At 44.7% G+C, this 23,731-nt stretch overlaps 1 protein-coding gene across 5 annotated transcripts in view; it reads left to right on the forward strand.

Annotated features, from left to right (window-relative positions):
* Positions 1-191: 191 nt before the first annotated feature.
* Positions 192-23,731, forward strand: part of rapgef2b (Rap guanine nucleotide exchange factor 2b) — a 71,598-nt gene continuing 48,058 nt past the window's right edge. For 4 of the 5 annotated variants that reach the window (XM_047025082.1, XM_047025075.1, XM_047025091.1 and 1 more), the window contains exon 1: positions 192-847. In XM_047025082.1, coding sequence (XP_046881038.1) covers positions 779-847 — 69 coding nt within the window. In that variant the 5' untranslated portion in view covers positions 192-778. The remainder of the gene's footprint in view (positions 848-23,731) is intronic. The other variant, XM_047025066.1, reaches the window with a different exon arrangement.

The following is a 23,731-nucleotide window of genomic DNA, read 5'->3' on the forward strand; positions in this document are numbered from 1 at the left end:
CAGTTTTAGGCTAATTCCATGGATCATTTCCCAACACTGCATGGGGGAACAAAGCTTGCAGCCAATGTGTGAATTGAGTCTGCAGTCTTTGGCATGATTCTCTTTTATGTCACTGGATGGCGACAAAGGATCGTTTTTTTGTCCACACTATTGTATTGTCCTCCGGCTCCATTTTTGTAAATGGGTTCGTCCGAGCCTCCCCTTCTGTCAGTCACCATGGTGGCATACAACAGAAAGCTTTGGCGGCGGACCCATCTTTACTTTTAAATCTATCAAAATGCTTTTGTAAGGATTGTTTCTGTCGGCTATGTATAGCATTACATTCAAAAATGGACAACTGCTTGTTATAAGAATAGCGCACACTTTTTCCTTTGAATGTAATTTCATAGATTTTTTTTGTCAACAGCAAAATGCTGAAGATACAAGGACTGGATATCGGTGTCGGAACAGTTTGACCGCAAACGACTTCCAATCACCAAGCATCTTCTGTGACTTGTAAAAGGATTCTTCGAGCCGCGCCTTATAAGTTTCCTTCTGTTGGGACCGGTGGCAGCCCTCCAGAATAATCGGTTTTGAGACAGAAAGAAACCCCGAGGCTCACGTTGTGGCCTGGCTTGGGGAGTTCGTATCCACCTCTATTAGCGTGTGCTGAACAGAAGAGAAGAAAGTGGGAACAAATACTATCCCTCGGTCTGTGGACCCTGCACCGTGGATATTTGCAATTGGTCAAAGGAATAAGCAATTCAACTGTTTTTTTTTTTTACTGGTCTTCAACACAATGGCGTCTTATGTGGATAACAGCTTCCGCCAGGCTGTGATGATGAATCCAGCAGAAAGAACGCAACAGGTCAGAGGAATCATTCAAAAATGTTATCGATACTTCATTGTTAAAACATTTCTGGCATGTTTTGATGAAGTCACCTGGGTACATTCTAACAATGATATAACCTTTCCCGCTGTGGCCACTCCTTCGCGACATAGCTACATTGTTTCCTTCTTTCTATGTAGCCAGAATTAGGTGCCATTCGGCTACAGTGTCGCGTATGTTGCTATTTTGCTAATCTGTAGTCTATCTGCAGAGATAATCAGGGCTACTTAACATAGCAGTAGCTGAAATAACCTAACCCAGCCACTTGTGGGAAACATGCATTGCTTGTCAATATAAAAACGTTACAATTCCTTGTGGGACTAGTGTTTGATTCGTGGTTTAGTTCGACTTGGATGTACTGTATTGTAACCAAAACGTAACAATTGTCCATGAACAATGAGAGAGGGTTTACAAAGGGTTTACGATTATAACGGTCTCAGAATGACTGGTTGAACATTCGCATGCGATCAGAAATGTGTTGCAATCCAGCGCAGGCCCGGGACAATAAAGTAAAGGAACATGGACTCACTGCCCCGTTATCAGTTGCCCCGTTATCAGTTACCCCGTTATGCTTAAGGTGGTGTATTTAGATATCCTTCTTAGTTTGTTACTTCTGCATAGTTGATCCAAGAAGGTTTTTTGTAGTTGTGGAGGAAGTGCAATTCCACCACTTGGTTTGATAGCACACTGATACACATAACAGTGGGAAATCAATAGCCCACTTAAATGTAGTGCGCAAGGCAATGGTGACACCGGCACATTGCTAATGTATCTGACATTGAGTAAACAATTACCGGCAGGCCACATGTTGTCATTGATGGTGTGTAAACCTCAGGCCTGGATTCTGCTTGATCAGTTTTAAGGGATGCGAGGGCATGCGTGTCTGGGGAAGGATAGGGCGGTATTTACTGTGCGGTCGCGAGCTCTCCTTCTCTGACTGCTTCATTAGACTGGGGTGATGGGGCAGCAATGACACTTGTAATCAAGCATGTCTGTTCAATCTGTCACAGACATGCCTTTTAGTGACACTATCTCGTGTGTATACGTCAGCCCCTCTGCATGACTGTCTACTCTCTGATTTTCACCAGACACGCTCTTATGTCTGCATCCTATCCTAAGATGTAGTTCACAGCACAACATTCAAGATATAAAAAATAAAAACAATTGCACGGACGATTTGTGTTGATCACAAATCAGCTCATAGCCCATGATAACGTTTCACAGCACTGCTTGTCAGATGCCAGCAATTCTGGTTAATCTAAACATCAGTTTCTGAGACAAACCTTGCCTTGTGCCAGTGTTCCTTGTAGCCTAGTTCATATTCAAGGCCCTGGCGCAGCCTCTTGGGATTAGCCAACTGTTAGAGGCCTGTCATTAACTCAAGTTATTAAGCAGTGTGGATGTGGAAATCTGAAGGCGCCAATCTCCCTCCATTATAACCTGGCATGAGTGAGTGTTAACTCAACTGCCCGCTGGCCACTACTGTTTCTTGTTTTCACGTCTTCCTAGTATGTTGTGTTGCAATGCGCATCAAACATCTGATTCGGTTCGGTTTATGAATACCATAGGGGAATAAAGGATGAGTGTCCTGGAAATATCACATCTTAAGCCCAGGGTGATCAAGTGAACTTCAGACCAGCCACCCCCCTTCTCCTGCCACGTTCCCCTGACAGGCACATGGATAAACACTCACTCACAGCCATAACCCCACCCGTGAGTCACAGTGTTTCAATGACATAGCTGCTGCACATTATGTTCTTGTGCTTTGAGCCTATAGGTAAGGATTATCCATGACTCCAAATATCCAACTGGATATGTTACGGACTGAGGGTGATGATGGGAGACTTAGTCAGACCCAGGCTCTGACTCAGAGCTGTGAAATGCCATTGTCCCCTCTTGCTCTTGAACCCAATGCAGAATCTTCAGAGGGAGATAAGGAGGCAGGGAAGGGAGAAAAGGGGTTGGTAATTCATTCATAGTCTTAGAGAGGCTGGCTGGCTCTCTTTAACCAATGGCAACATCCTGTTATGTTCGATTGGGACAAGGAAAAGCATCAGGTTGCTTTCTGAACCCAACCAGGAAGGAAACAGATGACTACAGGATAGTTTTGTGGTGTTTATTTTTAACATTTTCATCCTGACAGGCTGGTTTCCTCTGTGTACACTTCATAACCTCTGTCCTATTTTTAGTCTTCCAGACAGAAGCACGTGAGACTGAATGTTCAGACTCACGAAAAACTACAGTATGGTTAGCCCGAATCGTTGTTAGTGCAGCCTGTTGAATCGTATTGCATGCGGTCACAGAATTCATCTCACTTCCAAGGAGTCATTCAGCAAACAACCACAACCAGTCTTGGCCTCCCCTCGCTAGGCTAACTCGCTAGGCTAACCACAACCATCTTTGGCCTCCCCTCGCTAGGCTAACTCGCTAGGCTAACCACAACCATCTTTGGCCTCCCCTCGCTAGGCTAACTCGCTAGGCTAACCACAACCATCTTTGGCCTCCCCTCGCTAGGCTAACCTTGTGGAACTTAAGTGATGTCACATGTTATTCTAGTTTTGAAAGTGGAGGCCTATGTGGTCACACACATAGTGGTCACAGTGACGTATTCATCAGTTCAAACACAGGAGCTAGCCTATCTTGTGCATTTTGTGCTTTTCTGGACGCCCTGACTGACTGAGTCCGAACTGGTCTTCAGTGTCCTTGATTTGGTTATTATAGTTTCACCCCTTAACTTTTTTTCCCCCAGTTTCTTCCTGGTTACTGTGTCTAGGGCCTGAACACTGACAAACATATTTCACCTGATGTTATCAAAAGTTGGTGATGGAGCGATATTCCATGTTATTGACCTCACACATTTAACCGCAGTTCATTAAAGATATTGATGTTCTGGAATTGTGGTGGCCTAGGGAGTTAGCTTAGAAGCGATTCACTATTCCAATCACTCGTAACCTGCCACTTCTAGAGAATAAATAGTCTATCAATTCCAGTGGCATAAAAGAGCAGGAACATCATGAAGGAGAGAAAAAGGAATTGGATAATGAAGTTGTACATAGAGTGCTGCAGACCTTAGTGGAATACTGTTAGTTCTGTGTGTTCAGGTCTGCTAGTAGGGGAATCTAATAATGAGAAAGCCAATGAGAAGCATCATCTCTGTATTCAAACCCTCTCTGTACGATTACAGAACACAGGAACACCGTTACCTTACTGCGACTGTGTGGACCAGAATTAGCTGCTGTTTTCTTCTGTAGTTGTTGCAGCTCTCTAACATCACAGGCTGGAGGCCACACTGGCGACAACTTAACCTGCTGGACATTAAGCTCGATTTAAATCAGTTTGTAAAGGTAAGGTTAGACTCATGGACGGATTAATTATGTTATTCATATCTCATTGAACAAGGAGAATAGGCATAAGCCAAGTTATCACAGCTTTTTATGGATGTTTAATATGGCGTAAGGCACTGTTGTAAAATTTAGAAGGTGTAGATTAATTGTTTTAATGACTGTAGTGCTTCTTGGTGGAAGGAGCAGAAGCTTATGAAACTGAAGAATAGCATCGTTGTGAGTTTCAAACACTGCAGCTGGAGGCTGGATGCAGGCAGCCAGGCCGGCTTCCTCCCGTCTTTGATCTGGTGTGTTCATGCTAGGGTGTGTATGTGTGTGTGTGTAGGGGCTCTGGGGGCCGTGCCACTCTCTCTGGGCCGCTCCTTACCATCACAGTTCATCTGCTGACAGACCGTTCCCTTTGGTCTGAGGTCGGGCTCAGTACAACGCTGAGGCATGATGGGAACCCAACGGTGCTGAGTGTTCTGACTCCACCCCCCCCCCCCCCACCCCCCCCAGAATGAGACCTTTCCTCGTGCGCTGCATCCTTCAGGCTCCTTGCTCCAGCCCTCGATCTGTCAGCGTTTGAAATACAGACGGGTTGGGTCACTTCTTTTACAGTCGTACATTTATTGGAAATGAATCACATCATTGTGTCATGTCAGAAGTATGTTTCAGATCCTCATGGGTCACATTCCTCCGGATGTATTTTTAAAGCTAAGAAAAACAACTCTGCGTTTCAAGGCCCCCCAATAGGTCCCATTGTCCTTCACAGAAGAGAAACCGATTGGGCCTATCACCATAACAGTCTTTGCATAACTACCATCTGTACAGGCAGGGGGATAAACCAAGCTTGAGATGTTGACATTTGTGTGATTGTGTAACAAGACTGCCTGCTGATCCTTGAGGTGAATGTAATGTGAAGTGGTGCAGAGCTACATGAAAACAAGTGGAGGCTTATCAGTGAAAATGGGCTTTTGGCCCTTGTCCTGTGCTGGGCTAGTGGTCGAGGTAATCCTTCCTATGCTTCTACTGCTCAGACGTGAAGTGGATGAAACCGTGAGCTGATTAATTGCCTGATTACGGGGTCTGTAAATCTACCGGTGGCCAGTCCACTGTGCAGCTTAGGAATGTTTACAACGTTCCTGAGCTTTGTTTTTCAGATTTCTTCTGTCGCAACCCTGGGGTCTGAATCAGGCCACGGCAGAGTATTGACCCGTTTGGGATTAACCTTTACCCTCTTATGTAGTTGTTCATTTTCAGTTTATCTGGAGAAGAAAAGGTTCTGTTAGCAGGATACCCGTTCACCCCGTTACCCAAGGACAAGGCTACCTTTCTATCCAATCTTGAGTTGTTTTAGTAACAAAAGAAACAAACAAACGGAAGCCAAACCCAAATGTAAACACATTTCCACATTAGAAACATTTTCCCTTTCCCAGATGTTAAGTCTCATCCGGCATCTTTCTGATAGGAGGGTCTCAACCTATGTCAAATGGATTCAGGATCAGGCTGTGATGTGATGTTCTGTGTGCAGCTGTACAGGGCTTGTGTTCTCTTCTGCAAGTCAGCTCTCATGTGATCCCAGGGTTACCGTAGTGCACTAACCCTTCTCACACTGCTTCTCCTGGTGGTTTGCGTAATTCATATTCATGAACTCAGAAAGCGAATCTGACTCAAAGGTTACAGAGCATATTTGCCTAACCACCTCCTGTTTATGGGTCTTATTTTAATTTCTGCATCTGTGTTATTTCTCAATGTGGGGGACCAAATGCTTGCTTGGCGTGTGCACAAAAATAACTGATTTGTATCTCCTGATTTATGACATATGCGCGAGTCAGACAGCTGTCATTGTTCGTGGAAGCCGCTGTCATAATGAAGACAGACACGGTATCGGCAAGTGTAAAGTAAAAACAAAATAAATGAGGCAGAGCCCAAACAGTTTCTGCTATATGTAATCAGCAATGAGGAAAATGCAATCGTTCTGGGTTTCCTGTGCTCTGCGAAGTGGATTGTATTGGAGGTGTAGGATGTCTGTCTAGCTGAAACCCTATCTGCCTAAAGAGGTCTTGGAGGGATTGTCTGACTTGTGGCTGGTCACGTTTCCAACCCTCTGCTCCTCCACTGGCTATCAAAGAAAATGTCCACTCAACCTAATCCAATTCTCTCTGGAATGTACGACAGTTGAAGTCCCCGGCCTCGACCCGTCCCCCCCCCCCCGTCCCGTCCCATTCCCTCTTTGGGAAAGCAAAGTTATTATCTGTGAGCATTGCCTGAGTTGAACCTCTAGCTTGGTTTTATTCTAACGGTTAGAGCTTTGAATGCTGACATGTCAGCTTCAGATTAGCAGCCTGGTCTTTCCACATGCTGGGCACCAGTGAGCTTTTGCACTTGGGGCTTCTTAGGGCTTTTCACTCTGAGAAGCTTGTGTAAACTGGCGTAACCTCTGAACTGTACTTCCGATGTGTGCGTCTCTCACAGGAAATGACACGCGTTCTGTACAAGCACAGTTTACATGTCAATATTTACTTCACCCAAGTCTGTGACTGCATGTTGTCTGTGACATCGTCTCCTACGGTATCTCCAGCTAAAAGGGCAGGTCAGTCGCAGTGACGTGATAAACTGTGTTGCATGTCAATTGTGCAGATCGCCGTTAAAAGAAGGTATGACCTTACAGACGTTACAACGCTCAATCCTGATAATTGACTCTTGTCTGGTTTGACCTCAAACTGCCGTCCTCTACCAGGGGGGTTCCTCAGTGCTCCTGCTGTTTCCTCGCACTTCAACTGTTCCTGCCAGGAACAAACGCTTTTTATTCATCTTCTTGTCAACATTTTGTATTCATATCATCCTACGTGTGTAGCCTGGCGTTGACACGACAAAGCCCCAGAACCAAGGATTAATGGCAGAAGAAGCTTGTCTTAATGGCAAATTAGTGGCACTTAAACTTGCTGAAGGAGGCGACTCTATAATAAGTATCATTCTGAAACGTTGGGATCATCTGTTGCCCTCCCTCAAGCAGGCAGTCATGATGGATGCTGTTAAAGGCAGGGTCGGTAATGTCGAGACGCACTTTTTGTCACATTTGCTGTCATAAATGTCACATCCTGATAGCAACCAATAACTCTACATGTTTGACAGTAAAATGAAATCAATCTGATATCTGTGGGCTTCACAAGACTTGTTGTGTTTATTACAATAATTAAGTAAAGACTGACCTTAACGATTGGACGGCATTTGGACAGAATGCAATGATTGGATGGGATACTTGTCTGTCTACCTGTCTCCTGGCAGTAGTCCTGAAGCTTTCATGTGTTGTGGAGGGGTGATTATAAAGTAAGGGATGGGATATTGGCATAGGTTTGAATCCTTTCAAACTCCAGATAAAATTGGTAGGCTCACAAAATTTACCTACCTTGCCTTTAAGTGAAAATAACCCGTCTTGTAGCCGTGAAGTGTGAAGCAGAGACAGGCCTCCAGTGACTGCTGCAGATGGCTGTTTTTCCTGTCAGTAAATGCTGCAGCAGCATCCAGACTTCTGGGTGCTCTGTTCCTTTTGAGCTGTCTGACTGACTAATGGGTTCTCTATCTAGACCCTTACTAGTAAACGTTTTTTTATTTATTATTCGTGTCAAAATCTTTTATTTTGAAAACTGGTAGGCATTTCTCTGCTGGCCGACATCCATCGACAGATTCAAGCTTGAAAAACGAGAGCAGGGGAGATGGAGATGAATGTCTTCAATAGAGAAATCGCTTAACTTTTTTATGTAACCACCCACGTAGATGGGACACCGATGGCTCGTTTTGTTTCATGGCGTAATCATTTAATTTATTAGGAATAAAAGTGTTGCTGTGGAGTCGTCTGGTCTGATGCTGGCATCCCTCACGGCAGTCTCCCTGGCCATATGCCGGATGCTTCCAGATTTGGAGCCTATCTTGGGCTTGGTCAGGCTTTGCCTTGTCACTTTCAGTACCAGTCTGTGGCCATAGAGGATTAGGACTGAAATGGGCCTATGTTGTAATGAACTTAAGTAAACTAAGCTAGTTTTCATCAGTTCATTTGAATATTACCCAGCAGCTCCAGCATTTGTAAACAGGTCAAATTGACTGGTCAGAACTGTACGTGTTTGCTCTGGAGTAACCCGGTTTGAAGACAAGTACAACTTCCTGATAAGTTTGAGACCTAACACAAAGCAACGTTCTGTAGCGTCAGTTGGTGGTCATGGCTTTGGGGCGTTCTTGTGTTTCCAGTTGAAAGCTTGTGGCTTTTTTGAAATGATACTTTGCTCTAGTCGGGCAAAGCCTGATACTGTGAGTCAGATGAATTATAACAAGAGTCTGATTTGGCTGGGTTTACAACACGTGACACAAAATTACCTTCTACCTCCGCTAGCAGAACAAAGAGAGACATGGAGAGAGAGAGAGGGAGAAGGAGAGAGAGGGAGTGAGAAGGAGAGCCCAAGCTGGAATCAAACCTGGGTGGGTTGTGTCAAGGCCTCTGCATGTGCTCTGCCAAGTGAGCCACTGTGGCACTCCAAACCTTCCTTTTTGAGGCCAACCTTGTTTGTCATCTCACAAGTGGCCGACTGCTAACTTTTACATTGAGGCAGCTACATTTAAGGTGCAGCGCGATGTTAAATGAAGACCTGTGTTTGATTGTAATTGGAGGGAGAGACTGCAAACAGACATTCATTCATACTTCTCCATATGTCCTAGTACACAGAGTTCAACCAGCAAGTGTGCCTACACAATAGCCCCCTGTTGAAACCAGCTTCTGCTTGTCCAAAACTGTCTACATCAGAGTCATTATGTTGTCGCCAGTCTGGGAAGGACTTTTTTTTGTACATTTGAACCAACCGCGGTCTTACCAACGTCAAAAATACTATTTTTTTTAGCAAGTGGCAAAGCTTGGTCAACCTCTTATAGGCCTGAGAGAAATGGTAGAGTGCATTTGTTGTGATGCTAGATGCAAGAATTCCTCTTGAAGTCATAACAGTAAAAATGAGTAATAAGCACCACAGGTCTTAGTTTTAAACCTATTTGAGAAAAGGCTTACTCCAAATTAAAGTGTACCGTCTTATTTTTCCACACAAGACCTGTGGGAATTGAGGGAGTCTATAGATCTGACTTAAGCTCAGCCAGACCACAATAGTTTAGCATGGTCCGTCTTGTTTCTTTAGCAAAACAACATCCTCAGGATGTCGCTAGCTGAGACCTATTTTAGTCAAGAAGGCCTTTGGTGGAAGAGTAAGGCGGGCCAACAAGGTAAACAGGAAGTGACCATTGAAAGACCGGGTTAGCAGGGTTCCATAACCCGTGTGTATGATAAACACTGTTCCTGGAGCTAATTGTGTTGTTTTATTTGTCAGGTGATTAGTTAGGAGAGATTGTTGTTGTGGTTGCTAGGCACAGTAGCTACATCACTGCCATATAGGGTTAATTAATAATTGAGCACATTCTGTTGATTTATTGTAGGTCTAGAATTAAATTGTGATCTCAGATATACTTGGCATATTTCTAGTATGTCCCTTACATCAGGATATCGTATATTTTTTTGTCACTCAGTAAAACCTATACCCTTGCATGTCAAGACTCTACAGTAAGTAGTGTTTTTCTCTCCATTGAGTCCCCCAAAACAACATAAGTGCCATTATCTCTAAGACTTGAGGTTTAGAGAAGATGACAACAGCACCCTCAGGACTGAGAAACTGTCGCAGGAGAGAGGGAGAGAGATCCGGTGTTCTTACGATTGCAATGTTGAAAGAACGTAAATGACTCTGTCATCTAGTTAGCGTACTAGCGAAACCATCTCGGCTGGCTGGCAGCCCACTTCCAGGGGACGTGTTGCCGTTGTGCAGACATCATAAATGTCAAAGCTCCTCTTGAGAGCCCCTCAACATATGGCCAGTGACTGCGAAAGTAACCTTGCCTCAAGGAAGCACGGTTACGCTAAAGTCAATGCTGGAAACCAACAGGCCAACTGTTCTCTTGGGTTCGTTCGAATTTGAGATTTGTCTTTTCTTTTTCTTTTTGTAACGTGACAATTTTGAACATGTTTGGCATGACACCGCCCCTGGATGTAGTATAACTAGCCTACGTATTTAGGTTAGCTAGCAGATCACAAACTAAGCACGTTGGCTATAACGGTCAACTATAAAAGGAAGGCAGCGTGCCGTCCATCGATTGCCAAATAAGTCGATGTTAGCTACATTAGATTTACTACCGAAACATTCCAGGTCCATCTGGCGAGAAGGGGGGTTAGCCTTAGCTATACCCTTCGAGCCAGGTAGTAGTGATGTGTCGTTCGTGAACGATTCGTTCATTTTGAACGAATCCTTATAAGGACTCGGGAGTAACGAGTCCTCTCAACGAGTGATTCGTTCATTTCCCGACTCGGTCTTTCTACGAGTCTTTGGAACATTTTTTACGTGACCTGCATAGGCTCTGTCGCTAGAGGAAACGAACGATTCGTTCCTTTCCCGACTCGGTCTTTCTACGAGTCTTTGGATCATTTTTCACGTGACCTGCATAGGCTCTGTCGCTAGAGGAAACGAACGATTCGTTCCTTTCCCGACTCGGTCTTTCTACGAGTCTTTGGATCATTTTTCACGTGACCTGCATAGGCTCTGTCGCTAGAGGAAACGAACGATTCGTTCCTTTCCCGACTCGGTCTTTCTACGAGTCTTTGGATCATTTTTCACGTGACCTGTATAGGCTGTAGCAAGAGGAAACGAACGATTCGTTCCTTTCCCGACTCGGTCTTTCTACGAGTCTTTGGATCATTTTTCACGTGACCTGCATAGGCTCTGTAGCTAGAGGAAACGAATGATTAGTTCCTTCCCCGACTCGGTCTTTCTACGAGTCTTTGGATCCTTTTTTCACGTGACCCGCATTGTATTTTTTAGTAGAGGAAACAGTTTCCTTATTCCCTTTCGCGTGGCCACTGTTTTAGTAAGACGTGAATGAATGATATTCGCTCAAGTCATCATACTGACTGGTTTTGTTATTTTCACTTTACATTTACACTTACAGTTTAGTGCAGTGTAATTGTTTGACGTGATAATTAAATGCTAGTGTGATAATACATGACCAAATCATACAAACTCATGATACATTATTTTAATGCAGGAATTTATTTTGAAATAGTATTTGCTGGTGCACATGTCATGCACTAACCTACAGTGGACGTATAGGGGCTATACGTCCTTTGCAGTGGACGTATAGCCCCCAACCCCCCCCCCCCCCCTCTCTGAAATGAACAAATGACTCGAAAAAAGATTCGTTCATTTTACTGAACGAGATTCAAAGAACCGAATCAGTAAAAAGAACCGAACTTCCCATCACTACCAGGTAGCCTACTACAGCCTCACCGACTATAAGCTGTTATCATTGTAGTGAAAAAAACTGGTTGGTTCCCTAAAGCAACTGTTAGCCCTGATATCACAACACAGAATGTGGTGGTTGGAAGCTAAAGGGATTGATTACTGAATTCCATAAATACCTTGGTGAAATGTTGAAGTATGCGAATATTTCAAGAATTAATTACCACATTCCGGAGGGATCAGAGAAGCAAGCAGAAACGCAGCACTGCATGACCTGCTGAGACCTGCCTTGCTAATATTTCTCTACCGTGTTGACCTAGCTGACTCATTATTGACTCTCCTAGATGTCGGCTTATTTAATTGGGCTGAGAGTGAATTGAATTATTACAGTTGACCATTAGCTATAGTGTAAGTCACAACCAGATAGCCTAGGCTACCGTTCTGATATAGATTTAAAAAGTAATTTTCGTAGGCCTATATAACCTACTACAGCCCCAGGCCTATACATTTCTTTAGTTTGACTTCAAGGTTTCATGAATTGATCTTCCTGTGTTATGTAACACCGTGGTGACTGTGCTGCACTTCTTATGAAGTCTTTGTTTGGGCGAGATGGAGCGGATTTCATTTGGACAGACGGTTGGCATAGTTCCCAGTTTGGACCTGCTACGTTGAGGTTGAACGACAGAGCTGAATGATGCTATTGTTTCAGCCTTGTTCAGAGTCCCTGTTTAATTCACAATGGGGTTGTGTGATTCAGGGTTGGGAAGCGGTTAGATTTGGGGTCAGGGATAAATGGTCCTTCATGATTGTAGTTATGTTATCACTATCAGTGAGGAGGAAGCGGTGAAGAGAGAGAGAGAAAAAGAAAAAAACGTGCGAGTCATATCCCTATTTTGAATAAGACTTTCGATTTGGATCAGTTCCTTGTTGATGTCCGGTAGCCTACATGATTTATTGTGTTTAGTTTGGAGTCTTCCTAAATGACGAGTGACCGGAGTTCAATCTAGGTAGTCCCGATCTGCTCATGCAAAGCCTAACACTCATCTCTAATTAGATAACTGAGTTCCTTTGATCCATGTTGCTTGTTCAACGTTGTGTGGCTAACACTAAAACAACACCAGGCTGGAGACCCGCAGGCGAGCTACAGTAACCCTCGTTTAGCATGGACAGATTGGCTCATTTGCACCCAGAGGCGTATAAGTGCTAGCATCACATCCTCCTCATGATCTCCCGTGTCATATTCAGAGATGTTTGAATACTGCATTATTCAACACGGATGTGCAAACTTTGTGTTACTGTACGACAGTTGGCTACACTCATTTAAATGGTGCTATACTCATTTTAATGGGGATTAAGTGAATTGCCATTGTCTAGCTGCTACTTGGTTAATAGTCACGTTGTCTTTAGGGCTAAGTTTAGTTCAGTTTATCCAAAATGTGCAGTGCTAAGCACAACCTTACATTTCTTACAGTTTTAAACGTTTTAAAGTGTCAGTCGATATTTTAAAAATACTTTCCTGATGAGTTAAGGAGAAGTGAGACCCACTGGCTACCCCACAACAGGGAACTGTTACTAACAGCTTGGTTGTGCTTAACCGTATGAATGTTAGCATCTTCAGCTCGTTCCCGTCAAATTAATCTTACAGACGTCTGCTAACTGAGTTATTGAAATCCAATTCCTACGTTTTAAAACGAGGAATGTGTAGATTCAAGTCTTAAGTGTAAACGCAGCTCCAGTGCCACCTTAACATTGTTTTAGCTCCACACAGCTGCTTTGCTCTTCAGGCCTCATGCATCTTACAGAAACCGCACGTTTGTAAAGCCAACCGAACACCTGATGCTGTTAAATTCTTATACAGACTTGATGAACTTTGTTCTTATACAGACATGATGAACTTTGTTGATAAGTCCTTTCTGGTTACAGAAAATGTGTTACAGATGTCATGTGTAGATGGATGTTATGTTATAATGTATAATATATATCATGTCAAGAAATCATTGGAATATGATACATTTTCACCATAGAGAGAGGTTTATGTTTCCACGCATATTTAGATGTTAGGCTGTAGGGATGTTAGATGGTAGGGATGTGAGGGTGAGGAGGGATGTTGGGGTGAGGAGAGATGCCTCCAAAGACACCAACAGGCCCCACAATCTGCAGCCCCCACACCCTGACACTAGGGATGGGCATAATTAATCGACGATCGATTATCGATCATTAAGAATTTCGTCGATGACATTATTTGTTCATCGATAAAACTAATGAGTGTTCCGTTGCATAGTTGAGTCTTGAAGGAATGCAATGGATTTCGCTATGTGGCAGGATTTAAACATTTTACCAAACGAAGCCAATGTTTAGAGAAAAAAAACGCCACAAGCCTACTCAGTTACGAGTTTCCATGTATTTCAAAAGTAAACATGAAGAGGTCACGGCGAAGTGTGGCGTAAGACCATTTTGACTTAAAAATTACTTTGTTCATTGCCAACACTGCAAAGCTAAGTATAAATACAACTCCTCCACGACTCAAATGATGTAGCTACCACTTGAAGAACGTAGCTACATCCGACCCTGGTTAGCGGCGGTGCATCCTTCTCTCTGTGTTAGCACGGAGGAGCTGCGATGCACAACGAGCAGAGACAATTACCCAACGGATCTGCAAGTCCATCGAGATGGATATGCTACCCTTAAATATTATTGAGGGCGAAAGTTTTTATGAAGTTTTGTTAATTAGCCGGAAAAAAAACGAGGGTCAGTTGTGTTTGAGCACAGGCTTCTAGCTGTTGTCTCCGCTTCTAGGAGTTACAGAAATAGTTGTTTTTCTTGTAATAGCGACAGATCTCAATGTGGAAACACGCTGTGTTTCTTCTATTTTCACTGCATTTTAATATAGCCTATAAATAGTTAATTTTAATATAAAAATGTTAATGATTAATCGAAAATCGATCGTTAATTCTCCCAACGATCGATTAAGACAATTTAGTCGAATGCCCATCCCTACCTGACACTACATCTGTGTTGGTTGGACGCGGCAGATCAAAGCTGTAGGTCAGAAACCCCTCACCCTCCATTTCGACATGGCCACTGATGAGGGGAAATTGACGGTTGCCAAAGAAACGTCTGTCATGTATGGCTAGATAATTTTTTTTTTTTTTGGGGGGGGGGGGGGGGGGGGGGGGGGGGGGGGGGGGGGGGGGGGGATAATGATTGATAGCAAAGCATGATGGGAAGGGGCTTTCCTGGACTCTCATCCTGGGTCTGTGTCGGCACCTTCCTCAGCCCCTTCAGCCAGCAGATGTGGTCCCTCATTAAGACTATCACACGTTGAAGGATTGGCTGCTACCGAACAGAGATACTCATCAAATCCCCTCTAGCCCAGATAAATATTTATGAACGGCACGAGATTCAACAACATTTTTTTTTTTTTTTACTTCACACATCTTGAATAAGTAGTCTTGAGTACCATTGTATTCATAAAGCAGGTGCTTGTTTCCCTAGAAAGATTACAGAGGTGTGTGTTTGCATCATTTCAGATGACTCATTAGGTCATGGGCTATGCACCCTTACAACATAAGTAAATTAACTGCATATGGTCAATTTCGCTCCTCAGAATAGTTTCTAAGAGTATTGTACTGGCTTTTCTTCTAGCCTAGTATTGAGGGAGAGGGAGTTTCCTGGCTGATATCACATGAATAAAGTATCTTTTTAAGACCTAGTAGTAAACACCACGCCTCCTAGACTTGTCCTTATGTCGAATCTAAGCCTTGACACAATGTTTCTTTAATCCCACACGCACCACATAAGAATGAATATCTCCCAGTTTTAAATCATTTAAAACTCCCAGACAGAGATTTCTTAGTGGTGGTTCATGAACATGATCACGCAGCACAGCGAAGCATGCATCCATTTTGCATGCTCCAGGAGACTCTGTGCTTTGGTGCTTAATGGCTTTATCCCGCGCAGTTAAACTAGATGGTGCTAAGCTCATTCACATGCCTACTTGATTCTTGTTAGGCAAGCCACAACCCCCCCCCCCCCCCCCCCCCCCCCCCCTGCCCCTCCTCATTCACAAAAACACAGGTTGCCATGCAACAGCTATCGAAAGTGTATCCTTGAAATTAGCTTGTGTTTTTTTTTTTTTTTTTAGTTTTTAGACTGTGTCAGGGCTGAACTGATTAACAAGCTAACGCTAACAAGCCTGTTAACAAGCCAGGTGCCAGCTTCCATTGAGTGGGAACATCGTTCTTGTCTTGTCCCAAGAGGAACCAGATTGTGCTGGGTAGCTATGGGTGGAGTGTGTGTGTGCGTGTGTGTGTGAGAGAGAGAGAGAGTGAGTGAGTGTGTGTGTGTGTGTGTAGTCCAGTGCTTTGCCGTGACCTTGTTCTGGTCCAGCCTCCACCTGCTGCCTCTCCCAGGGTGATGGTTATAAATACCCTGCAGACCTCACCCTCTCTGTCAACAGAGCTTCAGGGGCAGCTAGTGGCCCTGCACACAGGCATGCACAAACAAAGGTATGAGAACACACACAGGAATGTGCTCATGTATTGTATCCACTCACAGAAACACGCACACACACACAAGCACGCACACACACACAGGAATGTGGTCATGCATTGAGTCACACAGACATTCACGCACCTACACACATACAGGAATGTGCACATACATGGGGTCCACACACACACACACACACACACACACACGTACTCCCTGAGTGCTTCATCCACAGTGACATGCATCCAGGCATCATTCCTCTGCCCCTGAGGGTGGATGAGTTATCAGCTCTGTTTTGGGATAAACTGCAATCCTTGCTCTTTTGTATGCACTGGGGGTGTTTGTATGTGTGTGTGAGACTGTGTGTATGAGCATGAGTATGTATGAGCGTGTGTGTGAGTGTGTATTAGCGTGTGTGTGTGTGTGTATTAGCGTGTGTGTGAGTGTGTATTAGCGTGTGTGTGTGTGTGTATTAGCGTGTGTGTGTGTGTGTATTAGCGTGTGTGTGAGTGTGTATTAGCGTGTGTGTGTGTGTGTATTAGCGTGTGTGTGTGTGTGTATTAGCGTGTGTGTGTGTGTGTATTAGCGTGTGTGTGAGTGTGTATTAGCGTGTGTGTGAGTGTGTATTAGCGTGTGTGTGAGTGTGTATTAGCGTGTGTGTGAGTGTGTATTAGCGTGTGTGTGAGTGTGTATTAGCGTGTGTGTGAGTGTGTATTAGCGTGTGTGTGAGTGTGTATTAGCGTGTGTGTGTGTGTGTGTATTAGCGTGTGTGTGTGTGTATTAGCATGTGTGTGAGTGTGTATTAGCGTGTGTGTGAGTGTGTATTAGCGTGTGTGTGTGTGTGTATTAGCGTGTGTGTGAGTGTGTATTAGCGTGTGTGTGAGTGTGTATTAGCGTGTGTGTGAGTGTGTATTAGCGTGTGTGTGAGTGTGTATTAGCGTGTGTGTGTGTGTGTATGGCGAGTCCTGCCTGGCACACTGACACAGACGGCTGTGCAGGACCAAAGTGCTGAGTTGGCAGGATCACCTAGTAGATGTCATTTGCACGTTCTGCACTGTAGGCAGGTTGACCTCCCAACCTTCAGCTCATCTCTCCTGACTCCAGCTCTCCTGCTAGCTCCATCTCATCTCTCCTGGCCCTAGCCATGGTTAGCACTGCTAGGTCCCACTGGACAGCAACCATGTTTATTGAGAGATACCATGGTAGCTTTGCCTGGTCCTCTTGTTCTACACACGCGTCAGTGATGTAGTGGATGGGCGTAGCTCAGTGGCAGAGGATCAGAAGGTCACAGCTTTAAATCCCACTCTGTCACAATGGCATACATTCAGACATGACTGCATTGTTATTGTTACATGGTGATGTGATTTTCATCACCTCAGAGGGAGAGCGGGGGTGTGTGCAGCCTAGGACCCTCCATCCAAATGGATGAGCCAGATGCTGTTCTTCCTAACGTGTCCGACTACCTCCCATACGGTTAGCTAGCCGTGGTGGGGGGGGGTGGGAGCTGGCCCTGCCTCGCTAGCTAGCCCAGCCTCGCTAGCTAGCCAAGCGGTGTGTTTGTGTTATTTGTGAGTCCTGCGGGACATTATCTCGTCCTGTGTCATCTGAGGAATGCAGGCCTCAGCCCTTCAGCCTGACACTCAAGAAGACCCCTTGGCTGTCACGGTAACGAATCCTGGAACATTGCCACGCTATCCGGAGGAGTTGAAAAGGTCCATCTCCGTAAAGGTCATCACTGAAAATGGAGGCTGGGAAAACCTAATGATTGGGAGGTGTGGGGGAGCGTTGGAAGGGGGTTTTCTCTGTCTGTGTGCACTGTGACCCCACTGCTAGCCTAATAAGCCATGGTGAAAGCGAGAAATGGTATGGAGGAAACGACATGAAGCCGTACCCGCGATGACAAGCCAACGATTGTTTTGAATCTATGTCGAACTCGATTCCAGCTAAAGTAGTGCAATCCTAACTGCAGAAAGTGACAACATTGTTTCAATCAGCTTGTTTCAAAGTTTTTTTATTATTATTAATGAAATGCTATATGAGTATGCTTTAAAATATCAGACGGGTAAACATTTCAACTGAAAGTTTAAATCATAATATAGATTAGGACAATTTTTACACAGGATTGCCTAATACTGAGAATCTATCATTGATTTACTCTGCGTTGTAAGCCAGTGAGACCTAGTCTCCAAGTGGAACTGTCAGACACACTCATTCGACCATGGGCTTTATGGCTGAACAACGGGCTCTAAATCGTTTTAATGCGGCCAGTCAAAAATCACTGTTCATTACCATCTATCATCCTTGAGGACATACGTAACTATTCCACAAATATTCATGTCCGTGATACAGGCACACAAGTCTCTCGCTCTCCTCTATACACACACCCACACAGTTTCTGCTCATATGAGCTGCATACAGTCTTGAAGTCTCTCTCTCTCCCTCACATATACTGTTTTTATATAGGCTACGGTCCCGTTTTTTGCTCAGCAGATATGACCTGTACCTGCAGAGGATGGATAGCCCCTGTTTATCTCTCACACCAACCCATTGTCTTCCAGGCTCCCTCTCCACTATCAGGGGGATTGGATGCAGGCGTACGCATTGAAGCAGAACTAAATGAGTAAATGGATTGGTTATTCAGGCCAGTTGAACAGGCTGACCAGAAGAAGGCCCCATATCTTGTTTGCAGACACTGTGCTGCAGGGAGATAAGAATTGTTTTCCATCTACATTCATTGTCTGCTTGGGTTCCACTGCCCTAGCTGTTTGATTGAAAGTGAGAAGAAAGGATTTAAAGCCAAGAAGAATGGCTGCTTATACGATGAACAATAAAACAATAAAATAATCAGTTTTAAGCCTAAACCTATATATTTTGACTTGCATTTCAGGACAAACTAATGTAGTAGGCTATAAAGAGAGTTTGTGATGCAAAACTTCTCCATGTCACTTTTTGTTCAGATTCTCTTCTGAGGTGAACCAATCAGGATCCCGTTGACCATCGCCACTTCCTGAAAACCTCCCTTACTTCCTGGTATTCATGACACAAGTCAGCTAGCCCCTTCCCCTCCCAGCTTACATAACTGATGGAGAGAGGAGCAGGCCGGGCTTGTATTGTGTTTGAGCCCCACAAAGGGGAACAGAGCGCCAAGCATTGTTTAGTTCCCTCGTTGGGAGGACCTGTACGTTCAATAGTTTCAATAGTCATTTTTGCATAAAAACTACAGAGTAACTGTTTTCGAGTCACTCTGAGGTGCTGTGAAACCCAACACTCCAACACCCCCCGCCCCGACACATCTGGTTTCATCAAAAGCGTCAGGGAAGTGTGCGTATCATGGAATGTGTAGTGACTCAATATTCAACAATACTGGAGCAATTCCAGAAATGCAGTCGGTTTGCAATCAGCAAGCATCTTTTAGGGAATCCCTCGTCTAACAGGAACTGTGTGTCTCTGTCCTGAAGCGGGAAGGTAGTGTTTGTGTAAGGCTCAGTTCTGAGTGTCAGCTGATTTAGGGCCTGCAGTATGGAAGCAAGTCAGTGAGGCATTAAATACTTAATATTGACATTTAAACACCACAACATGTGTTGATTTTGAATTCACCTAATTTTAATGTACAATATCTAATTAAAATCTGATCCCAAAATTCAAAGTTTAGAAATTCAGGCTGCTCAGTGCTTTAATTCGAAAGATGAAAGTCAGATCCCAAAAACTTGAGTCAAAAAAATTCTTGAGACGAAAATATTCAAATTCAGACCTTTTACAGTGTCAGTAAAAGTAGTTAGTGATAGCAAGGCTAGCTCTGTAGCTATCTAGGATTTGAGCAGTAACTTTAGCTACGCTAGCTGGCTACACTTTTTAGCTACATAATGTAGCTACTCAATGATCTGTCAGCTTACTTGCTAGTCGTTAATGTTAACTCACAAAAATAATTGTTCTGTCATATTTGTTTTCTATGGGTAATGTTTCATGTCTAGTCAGTTTCTAACAAAAAAAATCTGCTACAAAGCGACCGGTCGATGAAAAACCCCCAGAGAAGCCGCACAATCTGAGTGTAGGGTCAATAAGAGAGCAATAACTAAGGGTTAACGTAACCTGTTATGATTATGTCAAGTTTATAACTTGAACCCCCGGAAGTTCTAGACCTGGCCTTGGTAGCTCCGCAGGTTACCTTACAATGTGTGCCTACTGTACCTCTGATGGACACTTTGTCTTCTTTGAGCGCTCAAATACAGCGTCTATGTAACGTCTAACATGACCTATTCATTTAGCAGACACTCTTTCATCCAAGGTGACATACACGGGTTGGATTTGAACTGGGGACCTCCTTGATGTTGTAGTCAGATACCGTGCCACTGAGCTATACCCTATCCCTTTAGATCTATTCACAGTGGCTCATCTCTGACTCATACTGGTGTCTGTGTGTGAGAGAAGCTTTTGTGCTTGTTCACGCACACACACACACACACAAACACTCATATCCAAGATGAAGGAAAGGTAGAGGGACTTCATCTCAATAACATCATGGATCAAACAGCCTGCCTGCCCTCACCTTTAATCTGGCAGGGGAGGAGGAGAGGGGGGGCGAAGGAGGGTTGTGTTGTCAGAGCGACTCACATCACCATACAAGGTTGTCTGTTGTCTCTAGCCTTCTGACATCAGGGGTTTAGCAGAGCACTGATCTGGTTGTGAGCTGTCTCCAGTTTAACATTCACCTCACGTGTCATATTCTCCTCACTTCTGCTCTATGTATTCAAGTGGTAGGACAGTCCATTTATAACGCCAGTTGAATGCTGTTTGAGTGTGTGTGTGTGTGTGTGTGTAACAGCAGATGTATGTCCAGGTTTTCCACATGCTTGGGGGGAGAAGCAGGCAAGATATTCTCACTGTGTATATTTGCGGCTGATCTAAACATCTCCGAACTTGTCCAATCAAGGAAAGAAAAGCAGCAAACGCAGCGGCGTGGTTGGAACGGGGGAAAAGAGAGAGGGTTCTTCACATCCCTTCCTACAGCCCATCTCCAGGGAGATCTGGACTATCTAACAGGGAAGCCACAATTGATGGTTCTGCATATTTCCCTCTCAGCAGAGCAGAGCTCTGGAGTGGCGCTGTTTCCTCCTCTGTGATGTCACAGACCCGAGGAGGAGGGGGGACAAACGCAAAGCAGTCTACCATCTAGTGGTGGGCTCTGGTACTGCGCTGCTTTTGGCTGGGGTTCGTTGAGAAGAACGCTTGCTTTTCCCCCACACCCCCTCCTTCAGTCATCCCCTGGTTTGCATATGAGTAGTAGCATCCTGTCTCCCTCCTCCTGGTGCCTGAGCAGGAGACTGAGGCACTGCAGTAGTGTTCACGCTGCATTTATGGGAGTCAGATGGCTAAGCGGTGGGGGAGTCGGGCTAGTAATCAGAAGGTTGCCGGATCGATTCACGCTGTGGCAAATGACGTTGTGTCCTTGGGCAAGGCACTTCACCCTACTTGCCTCGGGGGGGAATGTCCCTGTACTTACTGTAAGTCGCTCTGGATAAGAGCGTCTGCTAAATGACTAAATGTAATGTAAATGTAATTTACACCCTGCACAGGTAAACCAGTCTGTTTCCAAAATCAATGTAATACCTATCAGGCCCAGTGGGTCGAGACAGGAGGGAGCGATGTAAGATATCTGAGCCAAAGACTATTCTGTTGTCTGTTTTTGGTTGTTAGATTAACATGACGCTACCTTTTCCTCTGCATTTCCTGCAGCCTACATCTCCACTAGCCCGCCTCACATAATTCATGAACCCATGAATTGCCCTTCCTAGGTTATGCGTCTGGTAATGGGATTAGTTAGTTCTAGGGGGGGGATGGGTCTAGCTCAGTGCTAGAACATTCAACAGCAGATTAAGAGATCGCAGGTTCAAATCCCATCCCAACACCCCCCTTCCGCATATCACTTGAAGATGAAAGCACCTGCAAAACGAACACCGTATTATTCATATCACGTATGAATAGTGGGACGTGCTCCTGGCACCGTGACTGCAGGGCTGTTCCCTGCTCTGCCAGTAGGTGGCGTCAGAGGCCTAGTGGTTAGAGGCGCGGCGAGCCCTGAGTCCACAGTGTGAAACCCCCGTGGCCAGAGTCCGGTTACTGTCAGGGTCGGCGCAGCGTGATGTCACACTCGCTAGGTAACACCTCTCACCGCTCTGGGGATTCACATCCGGTTAAATCAAACGTTCCAGAACGTTCTCTGTGAATGCGTCGGGCATATTGTGACGGGAGCTACACTGAACTGATATGATACTATGATGCCGTTAGTCGAGTGTTGAGGTACTATAAATGCACTGTGTGCTATTTATGTCGTTTAGTTGTTGGTGTTTAATTTCCTGTTTCCTTTGAGCTGTTCTTGGATGTTTACTGTGGAAGGGCAGCAGGTCACTGAAACTGACCCCATCTCAGTTGACACTTACCCCTGATCCAGGAGGACGGGAGGGGGGGGGGGGGGGGGTTATCCCCAGCACTAGATCCAGGAGGACCTAGTGCTGGGGTTAGCCTGTGTCTGCTAGTAGTTAGGTTACTATCTGCCTGTGAACTGGGTTAGGTTAGGTTACCTTAGGTTACTGCCTGGCTGTGTACTGGGTTAGGGTTAGGTTACTAGCTGCCTGTGTAAATGGAGTGATTGTGGTTGGAGTCTTCTGGTTGATCTGATCTGAAGGGTTGGACCTTGGCTGATCGTCTGGTCTCCAGAGTGGTGTCTACTGGCTAGGCTGAGAGCGAGGGGGGGTGGAGGGGGGTTGGGGGGGGGCGGGTATTCTATGAACACAAACCCTCTCCTGTCTACCCGTCGACCTCCTGTCTCCCCTCTGCCAACAAAGACAACCCAGTTCCCCCCCCCCCCCCCCACACACACACACACACACACACACATGGATATCCTCACAGACATGTAGACACACACACACACACCCCCTCACAGTGCAGTGTGTGCAGCAGAGACAGAGGTGAGCTGTTGACTGCTCACTCAGAGAGGTCACTCTATTTCACCTCCATCTTACACTGGTGCCACGGCAACCAGGGCCTGGAACCGGTCACCTGTCTGAATAGGGAGTGTGTTGTCTGGAGTAATGCTTCTCTACGTTCAGTTCAGTTCAGTTCAGAAGGCTTTATTGGCATGACAGTTCGGGTTGAGCAGTATTGCCAAAGGAGTCCATATTGGATAATTGATGGTGGATGATTATAACATTTTACAAGGAGTCTAACAATAATAATATGGCAAAATAACAGTAACATAGTAAGTTGGGGACGGTAGAAAAGTAACAGGTAAATGCATGTTACAGTAGGATATTGAAAGGTTTTAACAGTCCTACAAGGTTGATTCACTGTCCCTCAGGTTGTGACATTGAGAGACTTATCTAGAGGCAAGACTTGCTGTAGGTCCTTCGCCCAGACATATCCTTAATTTCTCATTTATGTCAAGTTCTGTGTAGTTTTCAGTTAACTGGTTACATTTTTCCAAATATTGATTTCTTATACTTTCATACTTGTAACATTTAAGTAGGAAATGTTTTTCTGTTTCAATTTCCCCTGATGTACACTGCCCACAGATTCTGTACTCTTTAGGTAACCATGTCTTCCTTTTTCGATTGCAAGGGTGTGGTCACTCATTCTGTATTTTGTTAGCAGCTGTCTTTGCTTTATGTCCTTGACAATATATAGATATTCAGCCATTTCATTCTCTCTTTCTCTCTCTCTCTCTCTGGGCT

Source organism: Hypomesus transpacificus, chromosome 1 (genome assembly GCF_021917145.1).
Source record: "Hypomesus transpacificus isolate Combined female chromosome 1, fHypTra1, whole genome shotgun sequence".
Lineage (NCBI taxonomy): Eukaryota > Metazoa > Chordata > Actinopteri > Osmeriformes > Osmeridae > Hypomesus > Hypomesus transpacificus.